The sequence below is a fragment of the Schistocerca americana genome, chromosome 4, assembly GCF_021461395.2.
Source record: "Schistocerca americana isolate TAMUIC-IGC-003095 chromosome 4, iqSchAmer2.1, whole genome shotgun sequence".
NCBI classification, from domain to species: Eukaryota; Metazoa; Arthropoda; class Insecta; order Orthoptera; family Acrididae; genus Schistocerca; species Schistocerca americana.
Window position 1 is genome coordinate 73,077,732 of NC_060122.1, and position 19,339 is coordinate 73,097,070.

The 19,339-nt window shown below is 46.0% G+C and overlaps 1 protein-coding gene across 1 annotated transcript in view; it reads left to right on the top strand.

Annotated features, from left to right (window-relative positions):
* Nucleotides 1-817: 817 nt before the first annotated feature.
* LOC124613267 (atrial natriuretic peptide receptor 1-like) overlaps nucleotides 818-19,339 on the top strand; it is an 839,102-nt gene continuing 820,580 nt past the window's right edge. The window contains exon 1 of the mRNA XM_047141959.1: nucleotides 818-945. Coding sequence (XP_046997915.1) covers nucleotides 818-945 — 128 coding nt within the window. The remainder of the gene's footprint in view (nucleotides 946-19,339) is intronic.

Consider the following 19,339-nt stretch of genomic DNA (forward strand, 5'->3'; position numbering starts at 1 on the left):
TTTTGTGTTAAATAATAAGTACGGTATGTTACTTTGAAGAGGAAATCATGAATACGACAAACTTACTACGTGCATTACCTATCTGACGTAATAATGAGAGTGGTAACATTTCAGGTATGTCATTTATTGTAATAAATGTGAGCTTACAAGCCTTAAGGAGAGTCTTATCTGTGATAAGGTGTTCCCTGATATTTGTAGTATCGTGGTATTACTTTACATCTTGAGTTATTGCTATACAGAGCAGTGTTTTCTAGAGGTGACTTGTTGGAACCATTTTCAATAGTCAAACGACTGTACCGAGGAGCGATTAGAGGACCTAATTGACAGCTGCGTTAGGATGGTTGTATGCGAATCAGGCGAAATGCGATTCAGGTCGTTCGGATACTTTTGAGCACGACTGTACCTCTGGCGCTGAAATATTAATCTGTCTTCCTTTCCCTTATTTTCCAGTCCGTTTTTGTTGACCCTCTGTACTGGACCCTCGACAGAGGCCTAACTTGCCATCACGTCAGTACGGCCCTCGCACCGAGGCGAGCGCCGTAAGCGGCCCTGCACCCCCGCGCGTGCGCGCAGCTGCCGGTGCGGCGTCGCGGCGTGAGGCGAGCGGCGCTGCGTCCGGAGAGCGCCAGTCGTCATGGCGGCAGCGGCGTCGGCGGCGGCGGCGGTTCTCTGGACGGCTGTGGCGGCGGCGCTGCTGGTGGCGGCGGCGGAGGCGGCGGTGCGGGTGGGCCCGCGGGGCGCCCACCGGTGGCCGCTGCCGCGCCGCGGCGGCCTGCTGCGGCCCGACAGCCACGTGCACTACAACGTGGGCGTGCTCATGGCGTCGCGCCTCGACTCGCCCTTCGACCTGGAGCGCTGCGGGCCCGCCGTCGACCTCGCGCTCCAGGAGATCAACGACAAGTACCTCGCGCCGCACGGCATTCAGCTCGACAAGGTGCAGGCCAGGTGAGGGGCCCGCTGCTCTGCTGACGCAGCCTAGCTGTGCCACACAGTGCCAGTCCTCAGCAGCAGCTTCCCGAATCCACAACTCCAGTATTTGGATTCGTACTTATAACTTTGTTTTGCCCAGCAATGCATATCACGAGCTTCGCGCCATGTCCGAGGCGGTCTTTAAGTTTCAATGAAAAACGAAATATTTACGTAGTGTTTGTTTATTATTATTATCCTCAATCAGAAACAAGGTTTTGCTGCTCGTAAATATAGCTGCCACCTCATCATATCTCATAAATGGTAATATAATTCGATGCTGTCAAACCAAATCACTACCTGGTGCTATTTCCACTGTTCTTGTAACTATTTATTAAGTAATTTATTTTTTTCCTGAATGATGCTACCACATGTGCTACATTCCACTAACAACTACAACTACAATTACAAAACGATATCCAATTGATGCATTTGTTCACGATTTGTGTATACAATTTTGTTTGAAAATACGATAGTAATCGAAAAATTGACAGTTGTGGTAGTACATGAAATATGTTCACAGTTGCGAATACCAGCAACCGTGAGCTGTATGAGGGAGTGACGAAATTTGTGCCACACACGGACTTGAACCCGGGACCGAGCGAGGTGGTGGAGTGGTCACAACACTGGACTCACATCCTGGAGGACGACAGCTCAAACTCGCGTCCAGCCATCCTGATTTAGGGTTTCCGTGATTTCTCTACATTGCTTCAGACAAATGGCGGGATGATTCATTCGAAAGGGCATGACCGACTTCCTGCCCCACCCTTCCCCTTACCCGACGGGGCCGACGACATGGCTGTTTGGTCCCCTCCCGCAAATCAGCCAATCAACAACTGAATCCGGATTTCCCACTTCATGCGAGGTGTCACATCAACTGCTTTGGCTATCCGTGTACGGTTCACAGCAACGCCCATACTTTCATATGTCACCGTTCCTGCGTGATAACCTGCGCTCGTACGCATTCCCGTACAGGGGAGGACATTTTAACTGAAACTCGTTCACTGGTACTGGCGAATAAATACGATATGCATGCATGGATATCCGAAGGAACATAGACTCCTTCTTCTTATCATTACAGGCACTGTAATATCATATTTATCCGGCGACACAGAGCAAAAAAATGGTTCAAATGGCTCTGAGCACTATGGGACTTAACATCTGGGGTCACCAGTCCCCTAGAACGTAGAACTACTTAAAACTAACTAACCTAAGGACATCACACACATCCACGCCCGAGGCAGGATTCGAACCTGCGACCGTAGCAGTCACGCGGTTCCGGACTGAGCGCCTAGAACCGCTAGACCACCAGGGCCGGCGACACAGACCAGCTGCTCTCAAATAAAATCTCCTCCCCTATACGGGAGTTACATAATCTGTGTACAAGTTGTTGGGCAGAAACGACGACATCTAGAAGTTTGGATCTGCTTGCGACTCGTGGGCGGAAAGCCAAAGCGGTTAAGGCGAACACTCGAGTAAAGAGCGAAATCTGGTTTCGAGTCCCGGCGCAGCACAAATTTTCATTGTCCTCATTCTCTTATACAAATATTGCTTGTCATGTTCGCAACATCAAATTCAATTTATATTCTTCATAACGGCTGCAATCACCGCAGTGCAGTGTTCTTTTAACAACACAGGAACTGCACTAACGTAGTTCTGTTACTACTAAAAAAAAAAAAAAAAAAAAAAAAAACCACGAAGTATGCAGAAAAATAGAAGACATAACTGTACAATATACAATATAATAAAAGGGAAGGAAAAATACAAATTAGCAATGGGCGAGTTCCCATCGCAACAGCGACGTAATTTGTACTGCGAGTATTCAAGTTTACACCCCAATAATAGATGGCTACATTGTACGAGGGCGTCCTGAAAAATAATGCCTCTGAATTTTTTTCTGGTGTTTCTAATATCGTTAAAGGTTTTACGTGTCACGCATACTACTCGGTCGACTTTCCCGCTTCGGTGATGCAATTTGCAGCCCTCTGTCGCCGAAGGGCTACGAATTGCAACGTGTAACGTGGCAGTGTGTAACGTAACAATGTCAGTGCGTGAGAGACACTCACAAAACAGGTAGCACGATGTCGAAGATTTCATCCACACGTGGAGTAGCGTCCCCTTCACCATGACAATATCATACCACGTCTACAATGAGCCGGCACCATTGATTCACTGTCATCGATCGTTCTCGATACTATCCCAACTTGTCCCCGTCCGATTTTCAGCCGTTTCCTGAACTTAAATAACACCTTCGATGACTTCAGTTTGGTAGCGATGAAGTGGTGCAAGCACAGGTGTGGTTCTGCCTCCATCAGCAAAATCAAATATTGGCCTCAGCAACAAATTGGTCCGACTGGGAAAAACCTATTAGTCGCCAGGGTGAGTATTGTGAGAAATAAATATGTAAACATGAAGAATAAAGACGTAGAGTGTTAATAAAATTTGTTTTACTTAAAAGGCTTTGAGAGTCTTCACATAAAAAATCCTGTTGCATTACTTTCGAGCACGTCCACGTATTACTGTTTCCATTTCTATCCGTTCTTGCATTTGGTGCCCAGACTGTGAAGCTATATACCTCATGTTCAAGTGAAGGGGCTTTAGTTGGAATTCACTACGGAGCACTGTTCTGCACAGTAAATTTACAACTGAATTTTGCACAGAAAATAAGTGTTTGACTTATGACAGATATGATAACAGCTTTTTTTTCTATCCTTTCTCTCTCTGTCTCTCTCTCTTTGCTTTGGTGACATTAAAGTGAATGCCGACGATTTGGACGCTTCACCGTAAAGCAGTGAGTTTCTCAAGCATAGTGTCGTCACTGACCCGTTCAATTTCACTACCGAGCACTCGAACTTCACTCGCATTCATTGTGGGGTCCTAGCCTCTCTTTTGCACACGCGGTGCCCTCGGAAGCCCACGTCGACGGTTTTCCTTATATTCTACTAGAGTCTCCCAGACATTTTATTTGTAAGATCGTTAATTATACGCCAGTTTCTGGAGCCTCATATAGCCGTTTACAGGCATGATGTCAACAGAACTTACTGTCCACAGACGTTAAGCGATGAGCAGCAGGCGACAGAGCAGTCTGGAGTCGCCACGACTTCCAGGCTCGCAGGCGCCCACCTGCCTGAGGCTGAGCCGGCCAGTGTGAGTGGGATATGTGGGTCGCCACGACTTCCAGGCTCGCAGGCGCCCGCCTGATTGGGCTGAGCCAGCCAGTGTGAGTGGGATATGTGGGTCGCCATGACTTCCAGGCTCGCAGGTGCCCTCCTGCCTGAGGCTGACCCGCCCAGTGTGAGTGGGATATGTGGGTCGCCACGACTTCCAAGCTCGCAGGCGCCCGCCTGCCTGAGGCTGAGCCGGCCAGTGTGAGTGGGATATATGGGTCGCCACGACTTCCAGGCTCGCAGGCGCCCACCTGCCTGAGGCTGAGCCGGCCAGTGGGAGTGGGATATGTGGGTTGCCACGACTTCCAGGCTCACAGCCGCCCGCCTGCCTGAGGCTGAGCCGGCCAGTGTGAGTGGGATATATGGGTCGCCACGACTTCCAGGCTCGCAGGCGCCCACCTGCCTGAGGCTGAGCCGGCCAGTGTGAGTGGGATATGTGGGTCGCCACGACTTCCAGGCTCGCAGGTCCCCACCTGCCTGAGACTGAGCCGGCCAGTGTGAGTGGGATATGTGGGTCGCCACGACTTCCAGGCTCGCAGGCGCCCGCCTTCCTGAGGCTGAGCTGGCCAGTGTGAGTGGGATATGTGGGTAGCCACGACTTCCAGGCTCGCAGGTGCCCGCCTGCCTGAGGCTGACCCGGCCAGTGTGAGTGGGATATGTGGGTCGCCACGACTTCCAGCCTTGCAGGCGCCCGCCTGCCTGAGGCTGAGCCGGCCAGTGTGAGTGGGATATGTGGGTCGCCAAGACTTCCAGGCTCGCAGCCGCCCGCCTGCCTGAGGCTGAGCCGGCCAGTGTGAGTGGGATATGTGGGTCGCCACGACTTCCAGGCTCGCAGGTGCCCGCCTGCCTGAGGCTGAGCCGGCCAGTGTGAGTGGGATATGTGGGTCGCCACGACTTCCAGGCTCGCAGGTGCCCACCTGCCTGAGGCTGAGCCGGCCAGTGTGAGTGGGATATGTGGGTCGCCACCTCTCGAAACATGCACCATGTCCTGACGGGAATCGATGTGGTGTAATTTTTATCTTGCCCAGAACGTTCCAGAAAAAAGAGTATAATGCTCAACCCATATCGTTACTGTCCCATTTACTCTTCCACGTTTCCACCCTCCAATGTTTTTTAACTGCTGTCAGCTTCTGCACATTTTCAATATTTCCTTCTTTGGCCAGTATGAAACAGCTTTGTGCTACCTAAGAGTCTGTCTAACGTATATCTAACAACTGGCGTAACCCTAGAGAAATGTTCAATGACTGTCCAGGCAGCAGTTTTAATCGAGATCCATTCTGACGTTGTTGTAATGGAGTTAACCAAGCCATAAGTAAGACGAAGGTGGCGATGTTTAGTTAATTATGATTTATACAATTTCAAATGATACTTAATGTCCACTTTAAACATAATTCAGTGAACCGAAATAGAATACGGGTACCGTCATCTATGATTGGCAGTTCTATTCCCATGCGTCGAACCGGTTTGACACGGGGTACAGTGGATAAAAAGAGAGAAACAAAGAAATTACAATAAAATGTAAAAATAAATTTAGAACAGAATGAGTTTGATATCAAAATTAACACATATTATTAGTAGATTACAAATCTGAAATCGAATTTTGTCTTGAGAGTTATTAATGCATTTTATTAAATATCTTCAGAGTTATTAATGCATATTATGGATGTTGTAATGAATTAATGTTAATTCAAGAATCGTCTTTTAAATGTAACTAGTTCTCTGAATTCGACTGGAATTTCGCAGTTGCTTCAAAATACTTTTTAAGGAAAGTGCCAAAAAAAGTTCTACAGTGTTCTCGGTATCAGATCTGGTGCGATTATTTCAGGGATGTTATCTCCGACAAAACTATTACTTCACTGAGAGTACAGTTCTGACTTTTAATAAATCTTAGTAATGTTGCGGACAACTTTTAAAAAGCAAACCAAGCGCGAAAACCCGAGGAGAGTCCATAAAGACCGATTTGAAAAGAGTCGGTTGTTTTAAACGAATGATATGTTGTTCAATGGAGTGTCCTTTACGTTACATTAGAACCACTTTTATGTAGTTCATGATGAAGGAAAAACCTTCAATTTGAAGCAGCCTAATAAAAATCCTAAATAGCGGACCATTCAACGGTATCTTCCCATACCGTCTCGAGGGCTGACCGTCCAGACGAACCATGGCTCCTGAAGTGCACTGCAAGTTTGTTTCATGAATGAGTGGAGTGCGCAGAATCCTACTCCCGTTTCATCAGATACACTAGTTACCTAGAATGATGGATAACGTCAACCAATAGTATAGTAATTTACTGGAAAACAGTCCAGACATGAGAAACTGGGGTCTGACATGACACTGACGGCGGGATCATTTTAAGACGGAGCACCGGCCCGGACTGGAGAAGTGAAGGTGAGGAAATCGGCGACACGTTGCAAAGGACACATGCGGCTGAAAAGCAGTTTCCGTCGAATTTCATTTCGGAAAGGCGTTCCAGTCTGCCACAGTATCGTGTCCCAACCAAGGTGCCATGATGTGATTCCCTCGAGCAATATTTGGGTAATAGGAACCAATGAAATACAAATGACGGCGTATGTTTGACAGAAGTAACATCTGGTGTGCTCTAAGGACGCAAATTTGGGCGTCTAGGGTTCTCGCTGTACGTAAACTATTTATCACATAGGATCAGAAGCACTATACAGGGATTGGTCAAAAACATGGGAACACCTACAGAAATGCACGCTTGAACGTAAATGCAGATGCTACCGAAGCCCGCCGGTTGCGCTGTTGTATTTGACCGCGAACGAATTCCGTAAGACGTCCTCAATACCTTGCAAGCGTCGGTCGTAGTCGTAACAGTGTTCTGTGTAGTTTTGAGGGCATTATGTCGGAGCTAAGTGAATTCTATCATTGGTAAAATCGTCGCTGCTCGTATTCTGGGTGCTACCGTAACCAAGGTAGTTGAAGTGTTTGGTGTTTCAACAGGCATCGTGCTGAAGATATATATACTAAGACGGTATCTGTTCTGTCTGAAAGAACAGATACCATCTTAGTATATATATATATAGTTAAGGCTAACCGGAAACTTGATCATCTTCTTCTTCTGTGCGGATCCACAAACAGTGCCCGAACTCTTATTATGGGAATCGGCAACGCACCGCGAGTAATGAGTAAAATGGGCGCGGGCACTACGAATGTAGTGCGGGACAATACGTTGAGAGTCCGCAGCTCGTGGTCGTGCCGTAGCGTTCTCGCTTCCCACGCACGGGTTCCCGGGTTCGATTCCCGGCGGGGACAGGGATTTTCTCTGCCTCGTGATGACTGGGTGTTGTGTGCTGTCCTTAGGTTAGTTAGGTTTAAGTAGTTCTAAGTACTAGGGGACTGATGACCATAGATGTTAAGTCCCATAGTGCTCAGAGCCATTTGAACCATTTGAATACGTTGAGAATGTGGATTTCGCGGGAGGCGTGCCAGAGATAAATCCGTGCAGTCGCCCTATCTTCTGTGTCCTCGGTGGCTCAGATGGATAGAGCGTCTACCACGTAAGCAGGAGATCCCGGGTTCGAGTCCCGGTCGGGGCACACATTTTCATCTGTCCCCGTTGACGTATGTCTACGCCTGTAAGCTAAGGGTTTTCATTTCATTGTAATCGTACTGAAGATTTGCACCGCATACAGGGAAAGCGGAAAAACGTCATCCGTGAATCCTCAACGAAAACGAAAGTATGTGTTGAGTTATCATGAAGGGCGGTAATTGGAGAGGACTGTGACGAATGAATGTCGCACTCGCGAACAATGCCAGTGCCAAAACAAAGCAAAGAGCTCCTTAAGCAGGGATCAGCAGGACCTCAGAACCACTCATCAGTGGTGCACATGCCAGTACGAGGAAAACGTCGTGGTAATAAAAGATGAACTATGGAGCATCTGTTAGGATGAATCTTCACTCTCTTTCCAACTTCTGGCCGAGTCTGAGTCGCGAAGCGATACAGCCCGCGGTTTGGTTATGAGTTGTGCAGCCATATCGTGGTATTCCGTGGGACCACTGCAAGGTAGCATAACTGCTGAGATTTACTTTGCTGATCATGTCCGTCTCATTACAGGATGTTTGTTTCGTAACGGTGACGCTGTGTACCAAGACGGTAGGGCCCCCGCCCACAAGGTTTGCTTCGTCCAGGGCTGGTTTTGTGATCACAAAGATGAATTTCCGCACATTCCTTGGCCACCACAGCCACTTAATCCCCATGTTATTGAGTATTTGTTAGCTACTTAGGAGGAAAGGGTGCGCGATCGCTGTCCACCTCCATCATTGTAATCAGGACTTTCCACAATTTACAGGAAGAACGATATTTCCGTGGAAACCATGCACGACCAGTATTTGTCCACTCCGAGGCGACTGAAAGCTACATGGAATGCCAATGGGTTTCCCACATCGTATTAGGCAAGATAATGTGTTGTTCGTGGTGTTCCCATATTTTTGCACACCCTCTCTTAGATTGTTCGCTCAAGATGTTGTTACCTGTAAGAAAATATCGTCGGTGGACGATCGTAAGGAAATGCAGAACGCCTAGAACAAAATTTTGAAATGCTGCAGCTCTCTTCGGATGTGGATAAATGCACGAGCACGTCATATCATATGAGGATTTAGAGTTAACACAAAGGCGCTGGACGTATACATAAAATCACTCTTAAGGAAGGAGCGTGGAAGATTTACTAATCAAATGCAGTAATGAACTGCAGCTCTCTTCGAATGCGGATAAATGCATGCGCGCGTCATATCATATGATATTTTAGAGTTAACATGAAGGAGCTGGACGTGTACATAAAAATTACTTTTAAGGAAAGAGCGTGGAAGATTTATTTGTTAAATTTGTAGCAGTATTCCGCTAAAATCCGGTGCATCTGTGAAGGTGATCATACAGTGCGCTAGTGCGAACGATTGTAGAGTACTGTTCCAGTGTTTAAAGTCCTTATCAAGCAGACATGAGAATAAGCGTTGGAAGCATTGAGACGCAAGCTGCGAGGAAGCTGATAGGTCGGTACAGCGCATACGAAAGTGTGACAGAAATACTCGGGGACCGTAATAGGGAATCCTTGCAAGAAAGACGACGTAGTTCTCGGGGAACCTTATTGCGTAAATGTAGAGCACAGGTATTCGAAGAGGACCGTGCGACCATTACGCTGCTTCCATCACAGTGAACAGTGGTGTCTAAAGCCATGTACAATACAGACGGTTCAAATGGCTCTGAGTCCTAGGGGACATCTCACGTCATCAGTCCCCTAGAACTTCGAACTACTTAAACATAACTAACCTAAGGACATCACACACATTCATGGCCGAGGCAGGATTCGAACCTGCGACCGTAGCGGTCGCGCGGTTCCAGACTGAAGCGCCTAAAACCGCTCAGCCACACCGGCCGGCACGATACAGATGGAACTATAAACGTATAAAGGTGCAGTGTATTACCGAAGCTGTTATTTGCACTCAGGTGATTCAACTGAAAATGTTTCTGACGTTGATGACGGTCACACGACTCAAATTAACAGACTCTGAGCGCGGAATGGCAGTTGGAGCTGGACGCATGGAAAATTGTATTTCGGCAATCGTTAGGGAATTCAGTATTCCGAGGTTCACAGTGTCTACAGTGTGCTGAGAATACCACACTGTCTCTCACCACGGAGAACGACGTGGTCGATGTCATTAAACGACGGAGAGCAGCGACGTTTGCGTAGTCAGTGCTGTCAGACAAGCAACACTGCGTGAAATAACCGCAGAAATTGTTGTGGGGCGTACGACGAACGTATACGTTAGGATATTGCCGCGAAATCTGGCGCTAAGGGGCTGTGGCAGCAGACGACCGACGCGAGTGCCTTTGCTGTCAGCACGACATGGACTGCAGCGCCTCTCCTGGGCTCGCGACCAAATAGATTGGAACCTAGACGACTGTGAAACCGTGGCCTGATCGTATGAGTTCCGATTTCAATCGGTGAGAGCTGATGGTAGAGTTCGAGTGTGGCGCAGACGCGCGGAGCCATGGACCCAAGTGGTCAGCAAGGCACAGTACAAGCCGGTGGTGTCTGCATAGCGGCGTGAGCTGTGTTTACGCGGAATGGTCTGAGTCCTCTGGTCCAACTCAACCAGCCATTGACGGGAAACGGTTATTTTCGGCTACGTGTTGACGACTTGCAACCATTTGTGGTATTCTCCCCAAAAAAGGAATTTTTATGGGTGACTAGGTATCATGCCACAGCGCCACAATTGTTCGCGGATTTTTGAAGAACATACTGAACAATTTGAGCGAATGCTTTGACCACCCAGAGCACCCGTCATGCATCCAATCGCACATTTATGGGACATAATCGAGAGTTAAGTTCGTAGACAAAATCCTGAACCAGCAACTCTTTCGCTATTATGAACATCTATAGAAGCAGAATGGCTCAATATTTCTGCAGAGGAGTTCCAAGGACCTGTTGAGTCCATGCCACGTCGAATTGCTGCACTACGCCAGGGAAAAGAAGGTCCGACACACTATTAGATTAGATTAGATTAGATTTACTTTCATTCCAATTGATCCGTAGTGAGGAGGTCCTCCAGGATGTGGAACAAGTCAGAAAAACAATACACGACAAATATTTACAACTACAAGTAAGCTAATGTACCATTCCACAGGTCCCAAGTGGAATGATCGTCATTTTTAATGAACACAAAGAGTCATTTTACAAATACTAATGCACTGAATTTAAAATAAAAAAGTTTTTTATTTATTTATAAGGTAATAAACATATAATACAACTACTGTAATACTTATTTACAATGAACACATTACTGGACTGAAATGGTGCAGAAGTTAGATTATACTTACACACACACACACACAAATTTTCTATGAACACATTACTGCACTGAAATTGTGCAGAAGTTATGTTGTACTTATATACAAATCAAAATTAGGAGGCATCTCATGACTTTTGCTATCTGAGTGTATATCTCGCACACAGATCATGAGCATTAGCTAACAGAGATTAGAACAATTGCGGAGCCATCTAGACAGTCGTTTTTCCCTGGATCATTATGCAAATATAACAGATCAGCATCGACAATATTAGTACGAAGTACTCTCCGACCTGCGTTTTACAGCGGCTTGCTGACAATATATGTAGCTGTACTTACTTTACAAAGAAACCATCGTGTCTTTTGGCTTACGTAATTCATGGAAACTGTGGAAGACCTAAACCTGGAGAGCTGGACGGAGATTTGAAAGAACGCCCTCTGGAATACGAGCCCATCGTCCTGCCACTGCACTATGTCGCTAAGGAAAATGGTCCTTATCGCAATTCCTTACTTAACCTAATTTCAGACATAACGCGCGAAAGCACCGCGACCACTTTTTATACTTTATGAATAAAACCATCCAGATGGCTTAATATATTTCTTCATTTATAACGTCGTTTCGGCTAGTGCCATCATCAAATCAGTAATTAAGATTAAACAAACATAAGAATTAAAGGTGTATATCATACAATATCATGCTGTAAAAGATGAAAAATTTAAGATCACATACCACAACTCCGAACTTGCGAAACAACGTTCAGTATATCAATAAAAGCCCTCACTAAGTGGGATGTCAACTGTCAGCTCGGCTTAAAAATATAATAGGCGTACAGTAACGAAAGACAAACCCGGAGTAGGTGACAATTTATGTTTCTTGGCAATGCTCGTTTCGACTCTTGCCAGAAGTCATCTTCAGATCCAAAGCTAATAACTGCAAATTGCATTTCGTCGACACGGCGAAGTTTTAGTCAAAAGTGACCCACACAGCGTTCCTCTTTTTTACTAACGTAACTCGATTTTTGCAAGAACGGTTATGGCGCTGCTCTCAGGAGTGCGGACCAAGATCCCATCCGGGCATCCAGATTTACGTCTACTGTCGTTTCCCTAAATAACTGCTGACGAACCCTTAAATGTTTTCTTTGAAAAGGATACGACAAATCTCCTTATACAGTGTGCTCAGAAACAGCTGAAATACTTGTATGGGTGCTGAAGGTGAGACTGCGCTGAGAAATTTAGGAAAAATAATTCAAACGTTCCACCGTTTGCGAGATATTTAACACTGAAGTTAGCCAATCAGGTTGTCGCGCATGCAAATTCAAGCACTTGCACGCTATGAAATGAAGTAATACACAGACATCTGTGAGTCAGTGAGTTTCCACTTGTTGAAATGCTCTTTACCAGTTAAAAGGAATCTTTGCCGGAAGTGATAAATTTAAGCTGGATGTGAATTAGCTACGTGTGTTCGGAAACAAACGAAGAACAAGTTTGGGGAACTGTCTCGGGCAGGCTGCTTGGATTTGCGCACGGAACGCCCGCATTGGAAAGCTTCAGTGATAAGTAGCTCAGAATCGCCTCAACACACCGAATTTTTTCATAACATTTACTTCTCAGCACAACTTTCCCTGCAACACTCTTACGAGATTTTCAGACTGTTTCTGTCCGTCATGAATACCCCCGTCCGATCTGAACTTACGCTCCGTCTCAAATTCCTCATCGTTGACGTGATATTAGGCCCTAATATTCTTCTTTCCGAGTGCTCCAACACATACGCGCATGAACACCTATTGCTCGTTCGACATAATCTAGCACAGGCGGCGCATCGACAAAATCCGGAGATGTCCTGTTTAAGACAAAGCAGTAAAGTGTAATAAGAAAAAGCGATCTTGAATGTTTCGTGTGTCAGTAGCTACTTGGTGTTATAGGTAATATACGAAAAAGTACGTAAAATAGATAGCAATGGTAACGTACATAAAAATTAAACTATACACTATCATAAATATTTTTCACGACATTCAGAGCAAATTTGCCATTCAGAGTACCGGTACAGTGGTTTAGGCCTCTTTACTTTGAAGAGCATGGATGGCATAGATGATAACAGGAAGACAAATGTAGTGAAAAGTCTTGTGTGCGCACTGACTGAGGCAAGCAGAGGATCTGACGTAACTATAAAAAGTTCTGAGAGTATCAATCCGAAGTAAGTTAACATTAGGTAACATGTTAGTGCAAGATAGTTGTTTGTAGACGAAGGTTTTAATGCATGTATGGAGGTAACATTTATTCAGCAATGTATGTCAAACGGCTGATGACCAATAAAAGATGCATATTGAAGTTTAAAAGTAGCACTGCCGATATATGAGCAAGTAACTATTTGAAGTCAGGAAATGACTATAAATGCATCGTGCGTCATTATCATACTATGCAAAAAATCCTCACTGATATGAGGAAATAGCTACTGTCCACATACCTTGTACGAACATGCCAAGAGAGACAAATAAACAAAAACGTTCTGGTGTTTACAAACAAGCTTATACCATCAAAAGCAGTTGATACCATACAAAACAGGAAATACAAGAGTGAAGACAGAAATATTTCCAATTCATTTACATGGAAATGAATCGGAAATATGTTGAAATGCTTTAAGGATAACTATAGATTTCAGGTATCATTGTTCATTCAATACATTACCCTTAGAATTATATAAATACACTCCTGGAAATTGAAATAAGAACACCGTGAATTCATTGTCCCAGGAAGGGGAAACTTTATTGACACATTCCTGGGGTCAGATACATCACATGATCACACTGACAGAACCACAGGCACATAGACACAGGCAACAGAGCATGCACAATGTCGGCACTAGTACAGTGTATATCCACCTTTCGCAGCAATGCAGGCTGCTATTCTCCCATGGAGACGATCGTAGAGATGCTGGATGTAGTCCTGTGGAACGGCTTGCCATGCCATTTCCACCTGGCGCCTCAGTTGGACCAGCGTTCGTGCTGGACGTGCAGACCGCGTGAGACGACGCTTCATCCAGTCCCAAACATGCTCAATGGGGGACAGATCCGGAGATCTTGCTGGCCAGGGTAGTTGACTTACACCTTCTAGAGCACGTTGGGTGGCACGGGATACATGCGGACGTGCATTGTCCTGTTGGAACAGCAAGTTCCCTTGCCGGTCTAGGAATGGTAGAACGATGGGTTCGATGACGGTTTGGATGTACCGTGCACTATTCAGTGTCCCCTCGACGATCACCAGTGGTGTACGGCCAGTGTAGGAGATCGCTCCCCACACCATGATGCCGGGTGTTGGCCCTGTGTGCCTCGGTCGTATGCAGTCCTGATTGTGGCGCTCACCTGCACGGCGCCAAACACGCATACGACCATCATTGGCATCAAGACAGAAGCGACTCTCATCGCTGAAGACGACACGTCTCCATTCGTCCCTCCATTCACGCCTGTCGCGACACCACTGGAGGCGGGCTGCACGATGTTGGGGCGTGAGCGGAAGACGGCCTAACGGTGTGCGGGACCGTAGCCCAACTTCATGGAGACGGTTGCGAATGGTCCTCGCCGATACCCCAGGAGCAACAGTGTCCCTAATTTGCTGGGAAGTGGCGGTGCGGTCCCCTACGGCACTGCGTAGGATCCTACGGTCTTGGCGTGCATCCGTGCGTCGCTGCGGTCCGGTCCCAGGTCGACGGGCACGTGCACCTTCCGCCGACCACTGGCGACAACATCGATGTACTGTGGAGACCTCACGCCCCACGTGTTGAGCAATTCGGCGGTACGTCCACCCGGCCTCCCGCATGCCCACTATACGCCCTCGCTCAAAGTCCGTCAACTGCACATACGGTTCACGTCCACGCTGTCGCGGCATGCTACCAGTGTTAAAGACTGCGATGGAGCTCCGTATGCCACGGCAAACTGGCTGACACTGACGGCGGCGGTGCACAAATGCTGCGCAGCTAGCGCCATTCGACGGCCAACACCGCGGTTCCTGGTGTGTCCGCTGTGCCGTGCGTGTGATCATTGCTTGTACAGCCCTCTCGCAGTGTCCGGAGCAAGTATGGTGGGTCTGACACACCGGTGTCAATGTGTTCTTTTTTCCATTTCCAGGAGTGTAACTACAAACTGAAACCTGTCCATAACTATTAATGGGAAAACCTATTTCTAGCTTATGAATAACTTTAAGATTCTGACCTAGACTAGTGAGATCGTGCTTATCATAGAATGGTTGCCATGTGAAAGAATCCACGTGAAAGAGGATTTATCAATTGCGTTGCTTGTTTGTGCGAAAGAGTCCAGTAGTTCCATGTGCTCTTTCCATCGTCAGTCAACATCCTCTATTTTGTCCTGCAATGTGAAGGATACCGGCTGCTGTACTATTCTTGCTGACGATACAATCTCTTAGGGCAAGTCCTGAAGTGTATCCTAATAACATCATCTCAGTTGTTTCAGTTTTTTTAAATCAATAAAACCATTCCGTAACTATTAACTAAAATCTTTTACAGCCTTATCTCCAAATGGAGATGGTGATAATGGATTTCACATCCTCATGATAACTTTCATATTGGAATCTCATCTGATGTTCTACAAAGTCTTTCATTCTGATGAACCCTGCATTCATTTACAACGGACAATAATTGATATTCGTACACGAATAGTCACGAGGAAAAAAACTACAGCACTTCAGATATCATTGCGATCCTGAAAGCTATGATCACAAAGTAAAAACTAAAATTGTTGCTGGATATGGAGCAGTCTCCGTTCTTAAGAGAAAATTGAAGCATTCTATGTCGCTACTTTTTCGTACCGATAGGTGCAATGGTACTCTGTTAGCCTTACAATTAATATTTAAGTGTAGACTCGTCTGGGAGTCACTTGTCCCTATAAGTTCTATCATTAGACACACAGTCAGCTCCGTATCTGACCTACGCAACTCATGTTGATGGACGGTGGTATTCCGACATTCCCGCGCCACTAGTGATACATCCACCGCCACAACATTCAAACGCTCACAGACAGCTTCGTTTCCAAAATATGACCACGCTTTGCACGAAAAATTAGGACGAGCCCAGAGGGAGGGTTCGTTGGTCACTGGCAACTCCGGTCCACATCGAGAAGCATGACAACTGTTCACTGGTTACATCTGTTGTAAAGTCGCGTTCCATACGAAAAGCAGGGTCTGCCGACTGCTCTTGAGCACTTTGTGTGCACACAGCTGCAGAGTGTAGCTTAAATTCATCTCGAATGATGCTTGGCTCCGGAATTCAGAGGCCATCCCCAGTCCCTATAGACTATGGACGGCGGCCAAGAATGCAGCACACAAGCAGTGCTCCTGCATGCTTGCATAGCTATCTTGCTCGCACATCCCCCACCACCATGTCACGCTGTCTGAGCGTGGGGATGGCGAAGAGGGGAAACTGCGAATGTGCCGCATTTAGATGGCGCACGACTTGGTTCGTAATTCATATGTCTCAACAACACAGATCTCAAAGGAAACAAATTTTCAGTGTTATTTAATAATTTTTGGCCAGCCAGAGACATAATATAATTGTTATCTGGTACAGATTGTCGGCATATGGACAGATTTTCGCCTTCAGGTTGCTACATAATTGTGACTTATTTAGTTCCATGATGAAGAAAAGCCTTTCACATATATACATTGATCGATATAATTCATCATATTAACAACCCAATAATGGAGACACAGGAAGTCTTCTCGAAGGAAACAATGTAGACTTCCTGGACAGTTTTAACGTAAAAGAACTTATCTTTCAAACAGAAATTACACTCACATCAATCAGTTCAGTCTGCTCATGGACAGGGACGCTTCCAACTGAAATGGTAAACGACCTCGCAAACAGCTCGAAAACTCATGTAAGACGCAATATCCTCAAAACGTTCAGAAAACTATTTTAAGGCCGCATACAGTTCTTCAAAACTCGAATTTTTCTTTAATTCCAGAGAACTTAGGAAATGAATGGCGTTTTTGTTGGAATTTATCCCACACAGAATGCAATTTACTTTTTAAATGTATCCCCATCAAACCAGAAATAAGTAGTTTCTCACTTTTCAGTGCCTTCTGTGGGCATTGTGCAGTCAAATACACCGAAAAGGCTAGGTGTCCAATCCATTCCAGATGGTCTAATTTTCGTTCCTGCTTTCCTGTTGCTTCATAAAATCAGCAGGGGCGGGTTTTAAATGGAAAAATCGTTCGAGGTGGGTACAATGGGTACAATTAAACTTTCGCTACTCGAAAGAACCAGTTTCCAGATCATCAGTTAATTCGAACTTCCGACACATCTTCTGCAACCCAGGTACAGAAAGAGGACCTCTCTGTGTTTCCTTAATTGTTCAAAACTTGTAAAGATTGGTACACTATTACTACTGTTTTGATAAAACAGCTTTACCCGTTCATGGTGTTCCGACACACTTTGGCTGACTGTAGTTGTAATGCAAACTGATGCTTCTGTTTAAACCCTGCGCCGCCGTACCAGTACCAATGTCTAACGGCAAGTGACGACACTAACGCTACCAACAGCACAAGTCGTGCAGCGCACAGCCTGGACGTAATACGTACAAGACTGCGTCGAAAACTTTCCGACTGACACTGCAATAATGAGCGCGACTTCAAGAAATTTGCTGTTCGTATCATCAATCTCAGCACGTGCTCTGTGCCTGCAAATTTAGCGCAAGGTACTACTTGGTGTTCAGAACAATGAATCCCACTTTATTTATTTATTGTTCCGTGGGACCAAATTAAGGAGAAGTCTCCATGGTCATGGAACGAGTCAATACATGGAATTATAACACGATAGTAGAAACAGATAAAATGGAATATAAAAAAACATATTCAGGGGATAAGTTTTAAGTTTAAATCAAGAAAATCAACAATGTAACACTGGAATTTGCTTAATTTTTTAGCTCTTCCAGGAGCTCCTCGACAGAATAGAAAGAGTGAGCCATGGAGAAACTCTTCAGTTCAGACTTAAAAGAGTTTGGGCTACTGCTAAGATTTTTGAGTTCTTGTGGTAGCTTATTGAAAATTGATGCAGCAGAATACTGCACTGCTTTCTGCACAAGAGTCAAGGAAGTGCATTCCACATGCTGATTTGATTTCTGCACCTGTCGATCGATGTAATTTTCTGCTCTTTCGTTATTTACTGCTGAGTGGAGAGCATGGCTGACTGTCATTCGGGAGACCAGGGTTCTATTCACGGTACTGCAAAGGATTTTTCCTTGGTGAGACGATTGGTACGGGGTTCATTCAGTCTTATGATGCCAACTGAGGCGCTACTCGAGCGATTAGTAGCGATTCCAAGGTCAAGAAAACCGACAATGACCGAGAGAGCGATGTGCTGACCACATGCTCCTCCATACCGCATCTGATGACGCCACTGACAGAGGATGTCATGGCGGTCGGTCGGACCGATTGGACCGTTTAGGGCCAGAACGCGCTACTTTATGTTTACCGTTTCAGCTAAGTCCTTAAATGCTTTCTTCATAGTGTTGTAACGTCGTTCCACAAAAATTAACGGTACCCATCGATTATGCTACTGCATAATACAAGTTAAGAATTCTCATCTTTCTCTTATTCGTGACGGTACATCACTACACTGCTTCTTTTACTGCTACTGGACCTGTGAGCTTCCTTTATACCATGAAAAAACAGCGAACCGTAAACCGTGCTGACATCACGATTTTGCCGAAATAAAGGATGTCATGCTGACAGAAAAATTTCATAACGCGTAGCTAAATGAAATGTCGCGCTATATGAAGAACTTCCGAAAAGAACATAGCAAAGCCAAGAGGACCGAGCCACGGCCCACAATCATGCAGCAAACAGTGCTCGCGTGCAGTTTTGCACGCCGTGGCCGACTCTTCATCAGCCGTTTGGCTGAACTGGTGAAGGCAGCCCGCCTCGCACACAGCATGGAGCAGTCTTTTTGTCTGGAGCCAATATAAGGACTCAGATGATTCTGCGACAAGCTTGGATGTGCATTTCTTGTTTTATGGTATTGGGTAGACACATGGGACATCCAGGCCGGAAAGAGGCGCAGGTAATTTGAGTTCTGCCGGCCGCGGTGGCCGAGCGGTTCTAAGCGCTTCAGTCCGGAACCGCGCGACTGCTACGGTCGCAGGTTCGAATCCTGCCTCGGGCATGGATGTGTGTGATGTCCTTAGGTTAGTTAGGTTTAAGTAGTTCTAAGTTCTAGCGGACTGATGACCTCAGATGTTAAGTCCCATAGTGCTCAGAGCCATTTTTGAATTTGAGTTCTCAAGACAGCTCATCGAACAGATCCGCGTAGCTCCAGATCTATATTGTTGATGTAGAAATATGTAGGACTGTGGGATATCAGTTTATGTCGGCGTCTTATGAACATTTTGGAGACTATA